Consider the following 20,784-nt stretch of genomic DNA (forward strand, 5'->3'; position numbering starts at 1 on the left):
TTTGCTCAACGACTCAAACAATTTAATTACGCGTACGCGCAACGACGTGTCGATTGGGGATCGAAAGACCAGTATGATCACAGGATAATTCCTCTAAAATGTACATTATGTCAACAAAGTACCGCGAATGATCGATTTAAACCGGACTGGGTGATTGGATCGGGACGCAATTTTTTTCCTACGTTGATACAAATGTCCTTCATGGTTGTGCAGAGTTTGAGCGGGATCCGGCAATCCGTTTATCTACAGCAGCTTTTTAAGTAAATCAAAGTCAGTAGTGGGCGACGATATTTTTCATAGCTTACCTTCCGCGAAGAAAGTAACAAGGAAATGGGTCAATCAAACAACCCTTTTTTTATTTTAAATGATCTAAAATAAGCTCCATTCCTCTCTGCCACCGGCACAAACGGTGTCCGGGATTGTCTTCCCATAGCAAAAAACGATCACTCACTACTGACCTCGTCTTACTTAAACCAGCTACTGTAAATAAACGGGTCGCCGGATCCCGCTCAAACTTTGCACAATAATTAACAACAGTTGTATCAACGTAGGAAAAAAATTGCATCTCGATCCGATTGCCCAGTCCGATTTAAATCAACTATTCCCGGTACTTTGTTAACATACTAATGTATATTTGGGCCACTTTCATTTTACTCTTTCACCACATTTAACAATTGGATGGATTCCCCCCCCCCCGGGGGGTGGTTTCTCCCACTCGCTCGTCCCTCCAGTGGCAGTTCTGTTGAGTGACAGGCTATATTTTTGAATTTATAATGACACCCTACTCCGAATAAAAGCAACGAAAGAACGATCGCTGTTCACTTCCCTCATTCTGTGGGGCATACGCACTCACGCGGCCACTGCACGCTCTCGTGTCTCTCATGCACCCAGGTGTGGTGGTGTAGCTTTTGCAGTTCCAGGATCGCAAACGATGGGGCAGCTCAGCAAACACTTCCGCCAGGCGACGATTGGCAAGAGCTGCCGTGACTTGCTGCATCCCGGCCAGCCCTGTTCCGCTGCCTGGCGTACGTTCGTCGTCCAAGGTGTCCTCGGTGCGTTCCGCCACTATTTACCGGCCGTCGTTGTGAGTATTTGCGTACCCGCATGATTTTCTTGCAGTGTGCTCACTTTAATTTCCAAATTGTTCCTCGTTTTCGTTGCTGAATCTTGTTCGGCGGGGTGTGTGGGGGGGGCAGACACCGCTGCTGTTCCGTGTACGCCACTGGCATGAGCCGGAAGTGTGGAGCACGTTCGTCCGTCAGTACTGCCGGTGCGTGCTAGCGGGACTCCCGATGACCGGTGGAAGCTTTCTCGCCTTCTGTCTGTTCCAGTGCGTACAAGCGATGAGCCGAACAGCGGGTGTGAGCAGTGAGCTGAGCTGAGTTTGTATCTTCTCTTTTTTCTATAGCAAAGCCCTGGGACGCTTTCCTCCGGCCTGGTTCGTGCTGGTCCCGTCGCTGGCCGGTGGGCTCACGGTGCGCTTCCTGCCACGGACAATCGTACGCGCCCAAGGAATCGGACTGTTCAATATGGTATGCGACTAAGTGTGCGCACTTGACCTATTCACCTGGTTCCTTATTCCTGCTTTCTTATCTTCCTTCCTCTGCCTTCGTCACGCCCAATCGGACGAGGATAGTATATCGAGTTTCTCATTCGCCGCTCCCGCATGCCGACCGTCGCCTGGATGCGCTCCTCGAAGGTGGTTGCCACCGGGTGCTTCATGGCAATGAGTGGCGGCATCATGGCGGCGCACCAGTATCTGCGGCTCGATCGTTTCTGGTTTGCACGGGCGTACCGTGGTGGTGCGGACGGGCACAAGGAACACACAACGCCCGCTGCCTGCCGCCAGCACGTGCTGGCCGAGGTGCGGAAGTCGTTCTACGTTGGGTTGACCGTGAGCGTGCTGAAGAACGTGTTACCCCGGTTGACGCTGCTGTTGCGCTCTCCGTTGTTGTTCTGCCGGGCGCTAGTGGCCCGTTTCGATTACGGGTTGCTGAGTTTCATCACACTGTACAAGGCACTGTACGAGGCAGGTAGCTGCTGGTTGGCGTACCAGCATCACCGGGAGCTTCGATTGTCGGCGATCGGACGGAGCGCGGTAGCCGGTATCGTTGCCGGTGTGGCTTACGGGTGTTTTCCGAATTATCTGCTCTTTACCTTTCCGCTTACCGAGCTCGTCGAGTTAGGGTGGCTGGTGTACATGGGGTGCGGAAGTTTGCCAAAACCGTCGGTCGTACGGTGGTTCGATCGGTGCGTTCCCGTCGCTGAACTGTTGTACACGGCCAGCCTTGGACTGTTGTGCCAGCTGCGTGTCGTCCATCCGTACCACGTGAACCGCTACTGGTACAAGCTGATGGCCAATGGGACGTGGGGTCGGTCGGATGTACTCGCGCAAGGCTACGCAAACGTGCTGCTCGGTTGCTGAGTGCGAGAAATGCTGAGTTTGAATGCAACTGGAACAGAATCAGGTAAAGTGAATTTGTGCGAGGGGAATTCACAAATGTCGCTTTCTGTTGAGATGCACAAAATTGCACTCGAAAGGCTGCCCAGCTTTTAGGCAATTCTGCTCCCCAACCCGATATCCGATCGTGTTTTTCGTCGCTCTGTGTAAAAGGAAACAAAAACCCGATTAATACAACCCGGCGGCGGAGTGCGGCGGTGTCCTTCCTATACTTTACTTACCCACGACACCAACACCGGCCACATTATCTGCCCAGTGGGATGGTGGAACGCCACGGAAATGCATTTTGTTGCATTTATTTCCCAGCAATACCAGGGTGCTTATTTTTAAGATTTATTATACATAAAAAAAAATGCACAATTAAACAACAATAATGTTTTGCTGTTTTTCTCTCGTTTGTTTGTGCTCGTTTCCGTTTGACAATTGACAATGCGAACCCGTTACACGGCGAACGGCCAAAACCCCCTTCTTTCTCCTGGCAACATTCGAGTCCTTCGCCATCTCTTCCCTTGAAGGATTCGTACTTTTATTGTTAACTTTTTGGCTCTCGTGTGTACGCGATTTTTATATTTCTTTCTGTGAGGTGTCATATGGTTTTTAAAAGGTAAACTTGGTAATTAAAAAAAAAATATCGTCGGTTAAAAAACGAAATATCTGTGGTGGTTATTATGGTGAGGCGATAGCGACTGCCTCGAGGAGAATGTGGTTATTTCTGCAATATTTAACATTTAAAACATTTAAAGCAATATTTCTTATTGCTTTTACATCATTTTTGGTGTTTATTTAAAAAAACAAAATGCATCGCAAATAGTGATCTAAATATACACCGATATGTTTTAATTGCCTAAGCGTTTTTTTTTCGACCATTACAAGTTCACCAGTTGATGCGGTAAGTGTGTACAAACGTGTATTTTGCCCGTGAACGTATAGAACCGGTCGCCAATGTCGAACAATCAATATTCTTGCAATCAGGACCCTTTAGTCGGAACCAATATGAATTGTCAGGCGCAGTGAAAATTTCAAGAGAGAAAGAAAATGAGAGAGAGAGATAGAAAAAAAAGAGAACTAACAACGATTTAAAAATCTATCGCATAATAGGATCAAAGCAACGTTCACTCTCGCGCAGTAAGGCGATTTTATGTGGAATGCGGGCTAGTGCACAGGGCACAGGCGAATGCAATCGACCTTCGGCCAGCGCGCAGCGATGCGATACATAAAATAATCCATGGTAAATATGCTCAATCCAGGACTAGCCACTTGCGGGCCAGTACTGGGAACGGATCGTGGATTTCCCGTAGCGCAGACGTCAATATTCACGGTAAAGAATCGAAATCGTTCCTCGATGGTACCGCTCCGATGTTCTACGATCCTGCCACACTCCAGTGCGACGACGTCCTTGCACCACGCGAGAGCGTAAGGGGGGGGGGAGGGCGCGAGGGCGCCGTTGACGCAAACGAAGCGCTAAACAATCCGCCTGCTCAGCAGCGACCACCACCGGGGAGAGAGAGAGAAGAACCAGGGAGTAGCAAACAGAGAGTGACATAAGACAAATCGAGAGAGAGAGAGAGAGCCACAGTAACGTGACGGAAAAACGCGGACCTCACGCGCACGCACCACCGCCCGAGGAGAGCTCGCCGAGGCGGTTCCGAGGCAGCAGCATCATCATCATCATCGCCACACACGCTCAGCCTTGCTAGTCCTTGCCACGGACCCGTTTGCTCGACGACGGTTTACGATTAGCGCTCCATATTGGCCACCCCACCCCCCCCCGCTAGTGCCTGGTAGTGGTGTTAGTGCGCGATAGTCAAGCGATTTTCCACCCGCTTTTCCGACCAACAACGGGAAAGTGGGGAACGGGAAAGTGGACAGTCGACGACGACGAAAACGGGGCAGAAAAAATCGAGCGCCAGGACGAAACGTGAACGAGGGCGGAATAGTCTGCGACCGAGCTGCCAGCCAGCGAGCCACATCTCCATCGAGCCACCGACCGCGAGTGGTTTCGATTGCCCAACCCCCCTGGCCAATTCCCGCATCCGGATCCAGCTTGCCGGACACACACTTGTCACCGTCGCGGGATTTTTCGCGAGCTGGGTAGTCCGTGATTATCCTGCAGCTGCAAGAGAGCAAAGAAGAGGAAGCAAAGGGTTCGTGTTTTGCGAGTGTGTTTGGTACCTGTGTACGTGCTTGTGTGTCTGTGCGTCTGTGTGTGTGTTCTGGAACCGCATCGTGTCTCTGGTGCGGTCTGACGAAGGTTGCCTGAAAAGATCCTTTGCCCCTTTCGACCCTGCCGTTTTTTTTTGTTTTTTGTTGCGGTGGTTCAGACAATCTCGAAGGACCCTATGCTGTGCCAGCTGTGAGTGCGAGCGAGGGAAAGGTGAGGGAAAGAGGGTGTGCGTAAGAGAGAGAGAGAGAGAGAGAGAGAGAGAGAGAGAAAGAGAGAGAAAGGAAGAAAATTATATATATATATTTATGCGAGCATAATAGTTCACCATTTGCATAGAAATATGTAGGTGTAGAGTGAGAGATAAGAGAGAACAAGAGAGAGAGAGAGAGAGAGAGAGAGGGAAAAAAGGGAAGAGAGAAGGGGGGGGGGGGGGGTACTGGTTCGGTAACACGCGCATCAAACGCGGCTATCTGGCGGACCAGGGTGCATAGCGAGTGTGCAGCTCAACTTACAGGCAGGGTCCGTGCAAGAGTGTGCAAGAGTGTGTTCTAGGAGATACTTTGGGTGGCCCTTTACCACCCCCACGCTCCCCCAGAGGGGGAAAGGATCGCTAACACCTCGCAACGAGCGAGCGAGCGAGCGCGCGCCCGTTCACCTTCTTCCCTTTCGACGAGAAAGCCTTTGGAGCCGTAAAACACATTCCCCGGTGCTGTATGGCACCTAGAACCCGCCGAGTTGCCACAAACATTACACACCGTCCCTGACAACAAACTGGGAATGAGCTGCGGGTTGGCTGCGTGACCGACCTCCAGTTCAAACATCGACCACTTTCGGACGTTCTAGCCGTTCGGGAGGCATGTTTTTCTTTTTTTGGGGTGTCCAATGTGTGTCCCACGTGTGTGTCTCCCTGGACTGGTGTACTGGGTTCAGATGGAAGGAGAGAGAGAGAGAGAGACAGGTCAGGAGCGTAACAGGAAAGGAAAAAACCATGCCAAGGCGAAGGAATGATATTGTGCAATGCCTGGAGCTGTCTTCGTCCTTATCGGACCCACGGAAGGATTGCACCCACGCTCGGTTTCACTCCGATTGTCCGCCCGCTTTCCCTCTGCTGAGCTTGCTGTGGAAGAGTTGATAAGGACGAAAGCAAAGAAGAAGAAAAAAAAAATCGATAAACACGGGTACCGTCGAAGAGCACGGTCGGCCGATGGCTGGGTAATTTGCGTGGGTCCAGCCACCACCACCATCACCATACATTTCCCAGCCTTTCGGTTGTAGTGTATTCGGTGTGTTTTCTCGGTGGTCACAGCTGCTCCGTACTGGGCGGCATTTAACGTTGGCTCGAAGAAGAAGAAGAAGAAGAAGAAGAAGAAGAACGGGCACATAGGGCCACAGGGTCGCTGAATCGCGCGGTGAATCAAAAATCCCTGCGTGCCCTGCGCCCTGCTGCTGCTGCTGCTGCTGGCCTTCAAGGTGGAACCGCGCGCGCTTCTTTAATTGACGTGCGCCCTATCTGGTGACGGCTGGCTGGCTGGCTGGCTAGTTGCGACGAAAATATACATTTCCACCGGTCCCTCCAAGACCAAGCGAGCGATCCCTCCCCAAAAACGCCACCATTGTGGTGTTGGGCCGGATTGGGTGTATTTGCGATGTATTTCGGTGTTTGTTGTGTAGGGTCGACGGTTTATTTATACACCAGCATCGACGCATCTCCCCTTCCTTAGACTGAACAGTGGACGACCGCGGGGGAGAGAGAGCGCGCGCGCGCGCGAGAGAGAGAGAGAGAGTGCGAGAAAAAAAACCCGCAAAGAAGTGCATACTTTTTGCCCCCCCCGCCGCCTTCAGTACGAGTTGAAGTTGAAGCCACCGAACGCCGGTTCGTGTTGGTGTTTTCTGCTTCGCTTGCTTGCAATTTGAAACCACCTGCAAACGCCCCCTCCTTCCCCCACGATCTCGCTTGGAACTTGGAAGCATTTTATCGAGAAAGCGCACCATCATCAATTGCAGGCCCGGGGCCGGGGGGCCATAGAACTGTCATTCGATGAAAAGACCGAGGTCCGTCGATTCCAGATCGTGCTGTGTTCTAGGGGAGTTCTGAGGGGGGGGGGGGGATGGGGGAACGAAGGGAGCTGCTAGACGCTGCGGTTTCCTCATCCGGTGAAGCCTCCATCGGCCGCTTGTACTATTTTAATCGACGTGACGATGAACTCGAAGCACTACCAAGCTACCAAGCTATACACGAACTGTTGAGTCCTGCCAGGCTATTGTTCTATTTGGGATAGACGCTATGGCGCCTCCACCGCCTCCACGCCATTTCCTGCACTTCATTATCTGTTCTTCTTCTTCTTCTTCTTCTTTTACTTTTACTACAGCCAGACCGGATAAGTTGTTGCGGGCACACACGAAACAGGAACTGTGCCGTCTAACTGTCCCCTGAACGTCAGCGTGTACAGCCGGCAAACGGACACGCAGCGCCGGGCCGGGAGTTAGAGCTGAGCGGTAAGGGGCTAGGAAGAGAGTCCTCCCATCCAGCTTTCCAGCCCAGCCACCGGTGGTTCCAGTGGCAACAAAACAAAACTCATCACCAACAGTTTCCCCGGCCACTGTCCTGTGCCGTCCGCACCAACGCGCCTGGGGTGGAAGGGGAGGGGGCGGCTAACAGCTGCTCGTCCAGTGTAAAATTCAGCCGACCAGCGACGGCCTTCCACAACGGACCCCGGATCGTTACGACGCGACCACGCGACCGCGGCCACCATGCCTGTCAAGAAGCAAGGTGAGTTGGGGGTGGGCGGTATCGATCGATCGGTAATGTGCGAAACTGGGCCAATCGGAGTGGAGCAGCAGCAGCAGCAGCATCCGTCGTTGCATCCCCGAGCTTGATAGCACCAGGAAAAAGGCCTCCGATTGCATCATGCCGTGCATGCTCAGCAGCAGCAGCAGCAGCAGGTAGCTGCTGCTGACACACTACACGGGCTACGTGGCCGGACTCGCGACGGACTCTATTTCTGTTCGCATCCTCGTACCTCTCTGTCTCTGACCGTTTGCTACTAGATTTTCGAGCGACCCACAGATCCTGCTGGGTGCTCGCTCTGTGTGAGTCTGGTGGTCCGGTGGCCACTCTTTAGCACGCGATTTGCTGTTGCGCGATAGCGCTCGACCTCGACCGCCGGTAGCAGGGTACGTGGCGGGGACGACGGAGCGACGGAAGTTGCTATTTTTAGCAGTTTATGATGCTTGTTTCGCTTGCTAGCCTGCTGCTGCTGCTGCTGCTGCTGCTGCTACTACTAATGTGTGTTGGTTTTGTGTAGTGCACCCACACGCACACACCTTCTTCCTTACCCAGAAAGGCCATCCCGAAACCCCGGAGGGGGGGGGGGGGGACACAATGCAAACAGATTGATGATGATGCTGCGCCCGATCCGTGCTTGAGATTGAATCGGACTATTTTTTCTCTTCTCTTTTCCCGGCCCGGCTTTCCCACAGAGGCACACCGTGCGCTGGAGCTGCTCGAAGACTACCATTCCCGCCTATCGACACCGCAGGACCGGGCGCTGCGCAGCGCGATCGAACGTGTGATTCGGATATTCAAATCGAGGCTCTTCCAGGCGCTCCTCGGTACGTGCCAAACCCCGTTCACGGTCATCCACTTTCTTTCAATCAACCACCGCTCCTCTGCCCTTCCCTTTCAAACACGATCGATGCAGTTGGCATCGACGAAACAAAACCAAATGGAGGGTTGATGTCAGTAAAAAAAAGAAAAAAGAAAAAAGAAAAGGGCCTCGCTATAAAGGGATGCTAATTGCTGGGAATGTGGGTCAATCGGCGCGTCGCGTCGCGACGCGTCGCTTCCCACCCGATCCTGCTCCATCTCCTGCCCATCGCATAAATCATTGGACAACATTCCCTCCCTTCTGTCAACCGCACCCTCTTTGGGCGCCCCTCTGCGACCTTCCTTCTGAGGGGGATCGAAGGAGGAGGAGGGGATGGCGGGGTGCTTTTGCTACCGAGCTGTGCGAGTCTAAATATAGGTTCGGTAACACCGCACTCAGACAAAACACTGCCACCGTCCTCTCCCTCGTGCTCTCTCTCTGCCTCTCTCTGCCTCTCAGAGGTCTCAGGTGATCCTTCCAACCACACACACACCGTCACCGTCACCGTCCCGCATACTAGTGTCCCGCCCTTCCCACTAATTGCAATTGTGCCCGCATTCCCCCTAAATAATCACACTAACCGGAGCTGCGGCCATTTTTTTGCGTTTTCTTCTTTTCTCTCTCTCTCTCTCTCTCTCTCTCTCTCTCTGTGTTCTGTTCTTTCGGTCGTTGGCGCTGGTCTTTTTGCGTATCCTGCAGATATCCAAGAGTTCTACGAGCTGACGCTTCTCGACGAATCGAAAACGGTGCAGCAGAAGACGGCCGAAACGCTGCTGATCGCCAGCAAATGGGAGCAGGATAATGCCATCAAGGCGAACGAGGTAGGGCACGTGCGGGGGAGTGTTTTTTTTAAGGGTAGGCGAAGGGGAGGAGGAGGTCTAACAAACACGTGGCAAAACAACCGGAGCGTAGCGTGCGCGTAGTAGCGTAGTTCGATTGGAGACCACCGACGCTGACTCCGCTGATCACTTGAGTGATCCTGACAGATGGCTCGCTCCACGTGTGTTCTTCAAGTGGCGTCGTCGCGTGCGTGCGTGCGTGCGTGCTGTTGCGCGTTCTCTCACTCAATCACACATACAAACACACGGTTTCGTTTTTCTTTCCGTTTTTTTTTTACACAAAATGACATTTTCCCATTTCGAATCGCCACTCGAATAATGGTGGCCTCGAATCGAGCGAGCCTTGGAGGAGAAGGGGTGGGCGATTTGATACGGTGTGATCGCTAGCACTAGCGCTGCGCCAGGATAAATCGCTCGGCTTAAATCGGTGACCGTGTACCGCCGTCGCTTGTTTATTTCTAGAAACTCGGGCGGGAAATTAAGAAGCCAGGTTCGGGTTCAGGATGACTTGCGGTTGCGGCAGTGGTGGCAGCTGCTCGGTAGGTGGGAGGGTGGCTAGCTGGCTGACTAGTGGCCGAGGTGATCCGTGCTGAATTAAACATGAAACTATTGCCGAATCCGCTGGACTTTCGGGGGGTGGTTTGAGCCGGTCCCGCAGGCACGCTTCATTAATCCTGACGCATAGAGTCCTATCCGGAATTTCCGGGCGCAGAGAGAGCGAGGGAGAGAGAGAGACAGAAAAGAGAGAAAGATAAAAAGAAAGGGAGGGTCGAAAGAGAGTTTTCTTAATATACAACCCCCCCCCCCCCCCCCCCCCTGATAGACTCACTCGCTCTCGCTCTCCCTCTCGGCACTCTCTCTCTCGCTCTCTCTATTCGGCACCTTCGGTTTGGGCTAGCCAGTCGCAGTAAGGCTAACCGGGGCGGGTGGTTGGGGTCCCGGGGCGATTGATATCGCGAACCTGCGTGTCCGTCGGCCCGTGCCGCCCCGCTCGCTGGGAATCTCGCGGCGTCCGGGCGCACAGCTTGCGGACGGAAAGGCGGATGCTTGGCAGTCTATCACCTGCGCCGGACGCTTTCGAACGTTGTCGTCGTCGTCGTCGTCGTCGTCATTTAACTCGCCGGACGCCGGATACCGTCTGGCGACGCGTCGGTCGGTCGGTCGGTTTTGGTGGGTTGGTGGGGGCCACAGGGTAGTGTTTTGGCAGCTTGTTTTGTTTGTTGTGGCCCCGGGAGGCTCCAGGATCGTCATTGAAAGGAACAACCCCCATCAACCCTTTGTTGCCCGGCTTGCCCGGCACCTTTCAAAGCGGAACGCCTCTCCGAGGAACCTGCCCGTTCCTGGTGGAGATCTGGCACATCCCCTCCCCCGTCCCACCGGTGGCCGCCAAAAAGTGGCAACCCTTTTTCCCGCGTGCCGTGGTGGGGGGCCACTCACCACAGGCAATCATACGCATGCCGTGGTTGTTTATCACCTCGCAGCGCTGTTGTTTGTGTGCCTGTGTGTCTGTGTGTGGGGGAGCGAGCGAGCGAGTGAGTGAGGGTGGCGTCCGCTCGCGGTTTGTTGGCCGTTGGTTTTATTTTTGTTTTATTATTCCCATTAAATTTGCCTATTCAGATGCCAGCCAACCCTCTTCCACTTCCCAACATTGCCTGCGTTTCTGTTTGCCACTGCGGCCCGAGAGAGCTGCACGCCCAGCAGCTAAATTTCTTTGTTTTCGATCCCATTTCGAACCAAGAGAGCACACGCCGGCGCGGAAAGTGAAGCTCTGGTTCTGGCTCCGGCTCTTTTTGGGAAGCAGAGAGGGCAGTCTTTCGAAAGCAGCCGATTCCCTTTCTGTTTCGCGCTTTTTGCGGGCGGGCGAACGGTGAAAGTGTTGCAAATATTTTGTTGTGTATTATTATCATTCGATCTTGCGTTTGTTGCTGCAGCAGCAGCAGCAGCGTTTGGGTCTCGGTTGCACCGGCAGCCATCTTAAGTCAGACGAGACCAGTGAGCGGACCGCGGCCGCACGACTCTCGCTGACCTGCTGTGCCCACCCCCCCCCCGTTTAGAGTTTCATTACAAAACAGTATCTCGTGGTTCTTGTTTTTGGTGAGCGTCGTTGCGTGCGGCTATTGCGGGGACAATCAAGGGTATGCCAACATGATCGATTGGGTTTCGATCGTACGCCATTCGCGGCACCGCATATCATCGTACGTGTCGCCGCGCCGCCGCACCGATAAACCGAGCGATCGGTACACGGTTTGTACCGACTCGATACCGTTGCCGCACCATGCGGCCAAGTCGAAAGTGAGTTGTGATGTGGTGCTGGGCACCGGAAAAGTCAGCAAGAAGAAGAAGAAGAAGAAGTAGTAGAGGGGGGCTCTAGTGAGCTCGACCTTGCTTATCTGTTTTGCACTAATGCAATTACTTCTTCTCCGTTTCTTAGGTGAATCGCATCAAGCAACAGGAGCAGGAGCAACAGCAGCAATTGCAGCAGCAGCAGCAGCAGCAGCAACAGCAACAACAACTGCAGCAGCAACAGCAGCAGCACGCCATTCTGTACCAGCCGGAGGAGAAACAGCTGATCATTGAGTTGCCCTCGCCCCGATTGACGACAACCAAAGTGAGTCGTTAGAAGCCGTTGCCAGACTGCCTGCCCCTGTTTTGTTGCTTGGCGTGTGTTCCTCTGTGTGTGTTTTTGTGCTCTTCTGTGCGCTCTTCTGTGTGCTGTTTCTTCTGTTCGTCGAGCGCTCGAACCCGGAAAACCCTCACAGCGAGCGCCCGCTCGCTCGCACGCCTGCCATTCCAATTCGGATTTTAGCGCATGATCGTTCACTGTACTTCGAGACTGTGCCCTTAGCGGCACATCCTCATCATCATCATCATCCGCAATCAGCAATTCCCGTAAACAAAAATTCTAAATCACTAGCGCGCTTAGAAGAAGTAGTTCGATGTTTTTCGTTCGGCAGTTTTGCGTTTGAGTCTTACTGACTGCGAAACAATAGTGGGAACTTTTGTTTTGTTGGAACTGCTCCCATAAAACGTATCTGTTATCTGCCTGCATGCGTAGGACCCGTAGTGGCCGTAGGTCCGTGTATTTCGATTACAGGGGAACGTTGCACAGCTTAGGATAATTTTTTTTTTTGGTTTTTTATTATAAGTAAGTATATGTAGTCGTAGCGAGTAGCGTAACCCAAAAAACAAGCAGGCGCTCCAAGCCGACACTCCTCTGGGGTCCGTTTTCCGCTGCCAACCACCCCACGGATTGCTGGAATTTTCGGGACACTGGTTTGGGGTAGGGAATGTGGTAGGGTGAAACCCTAAAAATAATTAAAGACGAATAGTGTTGTATTATTCACCTAAACTAATTTAAACAAAAAAAAATGACAAACCAATGAAACCATGCGCCTCCACCACATTTGTGTCTGCGTTTGAGTCTGCTCTGGCTGTGTCTGTGCGAGCGGCTCGCGAGCCCGTTGTGCCTTCTTCCCCGTTTCCTCCTCTTTTTTATCAACACGAATGAAATGTAGCTCCTGTGTTTGATCCTTGCGTGCCCGTGGTCCCCGGAAAACCGACTCTGTTTCACCCTGGGTAATTGAAAAGTTTATGCTATGCGCGTTTTATGCTCTAACCCGGATCGAACGATCGTACTGCTCGATCGAGCGCGTACTTGTTGTGCGATCGTTTAGAGGTGTGCGCCGGGTGGATTAAGGACCCTTGGGCGTTCTTAGAACACCTTAGCGTTACCCCGCCGTGGCCGACACAATACCAGCGCTGGTGATTGCAATGCTCTCAGACGCTCGCTGCTGCTCCCGAGCCATCCAGGATTTATACCGTGATCCTGTAGCATAAAGAACGTTTAAAAAAACGGTCATTTGAATTAAAATTCCCTTCGCTTCGCTCACCCTCTCTCGCTCGTTCGCTCGCTCGCCCTCGTGAACGATAAAAGTGAAGTTGAGGGAAATTTCCGAGAAACGATCAAACTGCCTACCGTCTCGCTCAATCTGGCGCGTGAGAGCGAGACGGAAGACAGTGTCTGACAGTTGACAGTGGCACGTTCAGGCGATCAACTACTGTGAGATGAAATCGCTTCGGTTTTTTTTCTTTCCATTCTCTCTGTCTCTCTCCTCTCGGTAGTTCCAGCCCAGCCGCGAACGGGTTCCGCGCTAGAAAGTGTCGCGTGTCCGCGTGAAGCCTCGGTCGATCGGTCCCCGGTTCCGTTCGTCCGTGTTTTTCGTGTGTTTCGTGTGTTTCGCATCTGTGACGCGTCCTTTCGCTGTCACCCGTTAGTATTTTTTTCAATTGGAATTGGTTCTACGGTGAGCCAGCAAAGCAAAGGTGCACCAGTGGGCCCCCGGGGGGGTGTGGTTGTGCGTTTTGTGTGGCAGTGTAGGGTGCGGCAGGGGCGGGGGCCGGGGGCCGGGGGCCGGGGGGGGACTTGTGATCCGCGTAAGCGGTGCGTGCGTTACCTGCGTAAGTGGCCCGAACGGCGCGTCTCTCCTTTTCCTCCTCTCTCTCTCTGTCTCTCTCTCTCTCTGTCTCTCTGTCTCTCTGTCTCTCTGTCTCTCTGTCTCTTCTCCCGTGATGCTTTCCCTCTCGGTCTCTCTGTCTTTCCCCCTCGAAGCCACTCGAAGACATTTTTTTATTTCCGTTCCCAAACAAAAAGGATAACGGTGGCGGCAGCCTTGTGTGCTGCAGTCCTGCAGTCCAATTCTTTCCGCTTTTACCACCGGACCCGGTCGCCCATTCGGGGGCGCATTCACACCAACAACGGTGACTCATTGGGGTGACCCCAAACGCGCATCAATGAACGCGTTCGGTCGAAACACCAAGCCGGACTCCACCGTTGCTACAGCAATCAGGGCCCGTTGAGCAGGGCACCGGAGGGCCGAGGACGCCGTCTTCCGCCGGGGTGGTGGTGCCATCATACGCTTCACCGGAGGAGACTGTGGAATGCTGCGCGCACAACGTCTCACAACCGGCGCGTCCTTCAGGGGAAGGGAGACGCACCTTTTTTTTTCGGGCTGCCGCTTTTCTCGATGCTTCGCTACCCGGTGTTCCCCGGTGTAAAGACGGTGTTGACAGTAAGGAGGGGCACGCGCAGGCAGCTGCATTGTCGCTTCATTTTCTGCACTCGAACAACGCATAAAACAAACGTCCATTCGGTGGCAACTCGTTGGTGGTGTTTTGCACTCGCTCGTCCTCACTGCCCCTTCTATCTGTTGCTCTCCCTCCCTCTCTCTCTCTGGGTTGAGGTGCTTTGCACCCATCATTATTCGCCGCCCGCTGACCGTCAACCCCTTTTTTTTCACCCCCCCCGCCGTAGACAACACGCGCATTCGATGGAATGTGTCAATTCGTCGGTGTGTTTGTGTTGCGCGTGTGTTTGTGTCAATGGCGCGGCGGTGATGATCAATGGCTTACTGGCGTGGAGCGGGGGTAACGCTGCTGTACCCTAGCGGGCGCCACCAGTCCAAAGAATCGCCAGCATCGGCGTCGGCGTCGGCGGTGAAGCTGTGTGCCCGTGCGTGCCTGCGTGCGTTCGTGCATGCGCGCCTGTGTGGGTGCCGATCGCGAGATCATCGCGATTTATGCTTCAAAACGTACCGCGGGGGCAATGGCGACAGATGCAGGGGACGGTGTTCTGTCTGTTCTGCCCTTCAATCCACCGCCCCCTTCGCTTCCCTTATGCATTAGGAGAATCTTTCGGATGCGTCGCCCCGTCCTCGGCTCTCTCTCTCTCACACTCTCTTTCTCTCCAATTTTTCTCTTTCCTACTTCGAAAGGGTAACCCGCATAACGGAATCTTCATCATCATCATCGTTGCTGGCAAACACACACACACACACACACTTTGTGCGTACACAGGGTACGCATACTCGGGCACATGCACACGCTGTGGGTAAAGGCGCAGGAGGGGTCCGCTGTGCCCGGTGGAATGCACATTTTCGGGTCGGTCGGATCGGTTTTTTCGGGGATTTCAACATCCCGCGACCCCAGAGAGCGGGTAGCTTGTGTGTGGGTGCGCATGGTGGGTGTTGCGGCCTGCCACGGCTGGCAACCGAGCCCCGGGTCTGGCTTATTTCGGTGGCGCGGCCAACGGTGGTCACAAGCGAATGCGATTCCCGTTTTTCAATGATGATGATGATGATGATGATGATGAGGGCGTACCTTAGTAGTGGTGGTGGCAGTGTGCGTGTTTGTGTGTTGGAAACGAGGCGACGTTCTACGGTGAACAACGTCAGCAGAGTGTTGTAGCGACCGGTAAAAAAAAGGGGGGTTACTACAGTAGTATGCAGTAAGGATAATGCTATCAGTTGTCTCATAATTATGCTCGCGGTTTGTAAGGCCACATTCCTTTGATGTGGTCCACTGAGTGTTGCGTGTGCGTGCGGGAAGACACGTAGGATTCGTACAACAGTGAGCAACAACAACAGCAACCAGCCGCGCAGACACCGAAAAACACGGACGGTTCACGTTGCAACGAACCCCGTACGTGCCCCGTACGAGGCCACACCCAGCGAGCTCAACCACAGCCCTTCCTACGGCTCCTTCAATCAAGCTGCTGCCGGCCGTGCAACAATCAAGCGAATCCGAATCCTACCCAATAAATCCGCATCCCGGTGGCTCCTGCTTTTTTTTTGTTTTTTTTTTCTTTTTTGGAAGTGGGAGTTCGTCAACCATCAACGTTTGGCCCAAAATTTGCCGGATTTGGGACCCTTGACCAGGGTTTTGAAAACATAGTAACATCGAGAGGACATCCAGGCTAAAACGCTGGCTAAGGCTCATTGACTGGGTGGGCTGCAAAAAGTTAATTACATTCGAAGGCCTGGAACCTGGAATTGGTACCCTGGCGACGGGTTGGGTTCGATTTTGGGCCACACTACAACGTAGAAGGGCATTGCAAGTGCAACAGCAGCGAGAAAGCATAATTAACGATGCACACAACGTAGCAACCGTGGTGTGTTGGGCGCAAAACGGGTGCTAGCGATCGAAATACGCCCATCTCTAGTACGCCAGGCCAAGAAAGGGCGACCTGTGCTGTGTCAGAAAATGATTTCGGATATAAGAAGAGGAAGAGGAAAAAAAAACGGAGAGAATGAGGGCCGTTTGCTCCTTTCCTTACGCCCCTAATGTTTTATCACACCACCGTTATCTATGCTACCACTTCGCTGCCCTCATGCTCGTAGGAATGTGTGCCCAGGGGAAGGTTGAGAGAGAGGTGGTTGTGAGGTTCGAGGTTGCGTGATGCGCACGGGATTTGAGATAAGATTGTTGGAATGCGAGAGCAGCGCGACCCCATCCACTCCTTGGTACAACAGCTCTACCTACTTCGTTGTGATAACGTCGGTGTCGTCATTTTCATCGTCATCATATTGCCATCATCATCATCGCCGCCGTCGTCGTCGTCGTCGTCGTCGTTGGTTAATTAGTGCAGGGTGTATAATGAGAGTTTCTTGCACCGGCTCGCTAATAGTTGACCGTGGCGTGGCAATACCTAAACAGAAAAGGGAAAGGGAGAAGAATAAGAGAGCAAGAGAGAGAGCGGTGATTGCATTTGTCAACTCATCCTGCGTTCGATCCAGCGGCCAACACGAGCGCAACCGAATCGATTCCCCTTCTCGTTGGACTCGGTGCGCGCGTATTGCATCGCATTCCAGGCCGCGGCAGGTGGCGATTGGAAATGGGAAAGAGGGAGAGCGGAGGAATTGTGCCTTTACAGGCCACCCGCTGGAGATAGCAAGCGGGGACGCCCTTTTGGCGGTGCTGCCCTCACTCGAGCGATCGACATTGCAGCAATCGCAGATGACGCATAGTCGCGGGTTTCGCGCGCACGCTTGCTCGGTATCGCGGCTCGGGGGGGATGATATTAATCGCCCTGCCCCCTCCTTGCTGTCCTGGTAGCAGTGATTCGCGTGGCAATTCGGATTTTTATTGGGTTTTATTTTTTACTTTCTTTTTGCCTCTCTAAGAAGCACAACCTAAGTGTCTTCCTGTATCTGCGATCGATTCTGGTGCTTTAAGAGGAGCGTCTGTACCGCCAATGCGATGCTTGGATTGAAATATCGAAGGGTGTAGCCCCCTCACCCCCGAACCGAACACCATGTGATGAATGTAACCAAGAAAAGAAAAAAAAATAGAGGAAAATCGAAATCTTCACCCTGCTTCTGGTTAACCTTGATACAGATACGCATTTCGCAAACAGGCGCCCGATAAGCCCCCTTTCCCCCACCCCCTTTTTCGGCTACCGATGACGCCTGATGACTGATGAAACCGTGGGGCCGCATTTGCTGTGAATGAAATATATTAACAACCGGTGGGGGGGTCACCATTCCCCACAATTCCTCCAAAAACTCTTTTCGCGCTCTCTCTCTCTCTCTCTCTCTCTTCTGTGCTACCACCACCATTACCACTCACTTATCACACAAACACACATCCAGTAACTTTCCTGGCCGCTTTTCCGAGCTTCTGAGTTTGAGACCTTATCCTCGGTTTTTACGGAATGGTTTTTCTTTTCCATTTTTTTTAAATGTTTTTGGTTTAGCTGGATGGCTTTGGTTGGATGAAATTTTCGTGACAATTTTCCTCGCCCCTCCTCCTTCAAGTTGTGCGTATTTTTATCACGCCCCCCCCCCCCCCCTTCCCACCGCTCCCCCACGTTTGCGGGGGTTTCTAGCCAAGGGCCTCGCTGCACGAAACACGTGCAGCAGCGTTACATGCGTTCCTCCTAATCACTACTATTTCATGTTTTCTATCTCTTCCGTTCGTGCTCATTTGTTTCTCATTCTTTTCGTTTGTTTTCTCTCACCCACCCACCCCTTTTCCCACCCACCAAAACCCTTTTCTTTCTTGCTCTCTTTCTGATTTCCATCACTTCAACTTTCTCTCTATATTCTTTTTATTTCTTTTTCTCTCTCTCTCTCCCTCTCTCTCTCTCTGTTACATTCTCTATCTCCACCTTCCTTTCCTTACATTTCTACTCCCATCCTTTTCTTCCCATCTTTTTTTTCTTTCTCATGGCCATTTTTAGGTGACTATCGTTTGATTGATTGAGCGAATCGATTGGACAGCCGGTCACCGAAACGAACGCGTCCCCACTTATGTCTGTCCTGTCCTGTCCTCAACTTTTTTATCCCACCCCCACACCCACCCCATAGCGCTCTCGTGCGTCGTCACCGAAGCAAGCATCTGATGCATATTAAGATCGCCTTGAAAGCCGGTCGTCTTTCGAGCTATGTTTAGCCGTTTACCGATAGAGGAACACCGCGCCCTTCCAGTGTGATTAGTCACGTTCGTGGTTGGGTATCTCGTGCGCAAAAAAAAAGGAAAAAGAAAAAAATACCATCGTCTTCCCATAGCTCCCGGTTTGGGTATCCAGAATCCGGTTCACTGGTTTCAGCACTTTTTTGTGGACACCCTACCTACACCAACAACCACATCTGATCTAGACAAGAGCGGTGTGCCCAGAAGCGCTTTGCGTTGCGCGAGAATGTTTTATTTTTCGCATTTTGCTAGCAGAGGAGAGCAGGGAGGCACTCGGGTCGGCTCGGTCTTCCCGATTCCCCTCCCCCCCCCCCCCCCCCCCCCCCCCCCGGGGGGTTGATTGGACTGCACCAGCTCCGTTCCCTCGTTCGTTCGTTGCGTTTGACGCGCGCTTTCTTCTTTTCTGCCGGATTTCACGTTGAGCCAGTGTTTGATTTAATAACTGGGGGTTTGCTGCTGCTGCTGCTACTGTTGTTGTTACTGTTGTTATTGTAAATGTTTTCCTTCGACTTTTTTTTATTGTTTTGTTTGCCTGTAGCGTCTTGTGTCTTGTGTGCGCGCTGCGTTTTTTTGCGTAGCTTACGAAGCTCCGCGCTATCCCCGCGTGTTGTGTATTTCTGAGTGCGAGTGTGAATATCTAATAAAAACCGAAACAGAAAAAAAAACCGATAAAGAAAGGAAGCAACAAAACATCCGTCTCGATCAAACAAGGATAACTGCGTGTAGTAAAAAAGGAAACGAAAAAACAAAGGGGAAAACAACACCCTTCCACCTTTGGGGTGGGTGTTGAATCACATGTGTGTGCGTGACTGTGTGGTTGTGTGAGCGTGTGCACAGTTGAAGCCAAACCGGAAGCGCCACTTGCTACGGGCAAGAACGGACACGTCATCCATCGGAAGCGCTGCTTCCGGAGCGTTCAGATCCGCTCCGCTGTCGCGACCTTGTAGCTCGCCTCCCAGGCGCCCATCCGGAGAGCCCGGCGAGTGATTGCGGACGCGTGGGATGACGACGCGGAAAAAGAAACAACGTCCACAGGACGCTGGCGGTGGCGGCGGAGGAGGAGCTGGAAGTGGCAGCGGTGGCAGCGGAGGTAGTGGAGGCTTCCTCAAGAAGGTGTCCTCCTTGTTCAACCTTGACACGGTATGGCCGGGGGCTGGAAAAGCTTCGCTTATTTTTCTGTTTTTGTATTCTTCTTCTAACTCTTCTACTTCTTCTACTTTGTACTGTTCCGCTTTCCCGCTTCGCACTTCCCGGTCGACACTTGCTGTGGCCGTGCAACTGCAACTAACGATGGGTTGAGGTTATGTAATGTAGTGTTTTTCTCCCCTTTAACAACTCTTACGATAACGCACGCATCCCCTTTTTGCTACCCTTTTCTGCTAAATCCTGTTAGCTCGCATGCTTCCGTCAAACACAATGGAGTTCTGCTTTTACCGGGAGTTTAAGTCGTGTAGAGAGTAGTAGCGCCATAGTAATCTAATATATATAGTACACCAAAGTAATTGAGTTGAATAAAGCGTGATGATGTACCCCAGTAGCAGGTTCTGGCCCCACCTTAACACGAGAGGAGGAGAGCCAACAGTAGAAATGCGCCAGGCTTCTTGTGTTTTCTTTCTAAATCATTTTTCTGTTTTAACTTTATGCTCCTGCATTTAAGGGGGGGGGCTTCGGTATTTTCGGGACCGTTTTTGGCGACTTTTTGTGGCGTAACTATTCAGCATTATTTTTTCAAACAAATGGCATTTCAATGTAAAACTTTTGAAGAATATTTGGTATTGGTTTGAGCAACATTCATTGAAAAATCAAACCGTGGCATCCAATTTTGGTAGGCGTGTCGTCGCATAGGTACTTCTTCCCGGTGCCCACCGTAGCGACATGACGGGCCATTTGAAATATACTGTATAATATATTTGAAATATAATATGTTTGAAAACGTTTCGGGTTTGCGGAAATGCTTTTCAAAGTAGCGAACTGTATGAGACGATGGTTTTCAAATAATCTATAACATTGTCAGTTGCGCTTCGATTGATTCAACATTTTTACACAATGTTCTTGAAAGGTTCAGTATTCAGAGAAAAATGTTAAAACTCTGTGTCGCAAAAAAAAATTAAATACTGTGTCGAAGTCCCCCCCTAATACGAACACGACATTCTATATTAAAACCATGAACCAACCAAACGACAACCATAACCACCCACCAACCGGCTCAGGGTGCGCAGATTGTGCCTGCATTACGCGAATGCGAGTCAGTAAGCGAGAGAAACAGAGGGCAAGGGAGAGAAAGGGTGGGGGTACCGTTTACAGATTTACGTTGCGAGACATGCGTGGAATCGCGCAGCTCGGCTTGGCACGGCTCTAGGGTGGGGCGTTTTGAGGGGGGTCTTCACCCCAAAAATGGGTTCACGTTCACTGTGACTGTAGTTT

General features: G+C 52.2%; 2 protein-coding genes across 26 annotated transcripts in view; both read left to right on the top strand.

Moving 5' to 3' along the window:
• Nucleotides 1–92: 92 nt before the first annotated feature.
• Nucleotides 93–2,425, top strand: LOC126581785 (uncharacterized). The gene is made up of 4 exons (XM_050245668.1): nt 93–1,084; nt 1,197–1,330; nt 1,409–1,532; nt 1,637–2,425. The coding sequence occupies exons 1-4, from the start codon at nt 932–934 to the stop codon at nt 2,423–2,425; spliced, it is 1,200 nt and encodes a 399-aa protein (XP_050101625.1). The 5' UTR covers nt 93–931.
• Nucleotides 2,426–3,481: 1,056 nt separating this feature from the next.
• LOC126572581 (disks large 1 tumor suppressor protein) overlaps nt 3,482–20,784 on the top strand; it is a 26,945-nt gene continuing 9,642 nt past the window's right edge. For 4 of the 25 annotated variants that reach the window (XM_050232149.1, XM_050232210.1, XM_050232192.1 and 1 more), the window contains exon 1: nt 18,159–19,500. In XM_050232149.1, the coding sequence (XP_050088106.1) occupies nt 19,363–19,500 (138 nt within the window). In that variant the 5' untranslated portion in view covers nt 18,159–19,362. Of the gene's footprint in view, nt 3,690–3,994; nt 4,638–4,713; nt 4,836–6,994; nt 7,396–8,105; nt 8,238–8,971; nt 9,094–10,545; nt 11,404–11,542; nt 11,720–13,245; nt 13,435–13,544; nt 13,570–18,158; nt 19,501–20,784 lie in introns of those variants that run through there. The other 21 variants (XM_050231999.1, XM_050232051.1, XM_050232076.1 and 18 more) reach the window with 17 other exon arrangements.

The sequence above is a fragment of the Anopheles aquasalis genome, chromosome X (assembly GCF_943734665.1).
Source record: "Anopheles aquasalis chromosome X, idAnoAquaMG_Q_19, whole genome shotgun sequence".
Classification (NCBI taxonomy): Eukaryota; Metazoa; Arthropoda; class Insecta; order Diptera; family Culicidae; genus Anopheles; species Anopheles aquasalis.

What these genes read in the sequence shown, in the direction of transcription:
- LOC126581785 (XM_050245668.1), top strand. Translation starts at nt 932, where the DNA reads ATGGGGCAGCTCAGCAAACACTTCCGCCAGGCGACGATTGGCAAGAGC. An exon ending in ACTATTTACCGGCCGTCGTT is followed by an intron (nt 1,085 to 1,196) that starts GTGAGTATTTGC and finishes TGGGGGGGGCAG; the next exon opens with ACACCGCTGCTGTTCCGTGT. An exon ending in CTCGCCTTCTGTCTGTTCCA is followed by an intron (nt 1,331 to 1,408) that starts GTGCGTACAAGC and finishes TTTTTTCTATAG; the next exon opens with CAAAGCCCTGGGACGCTTTC.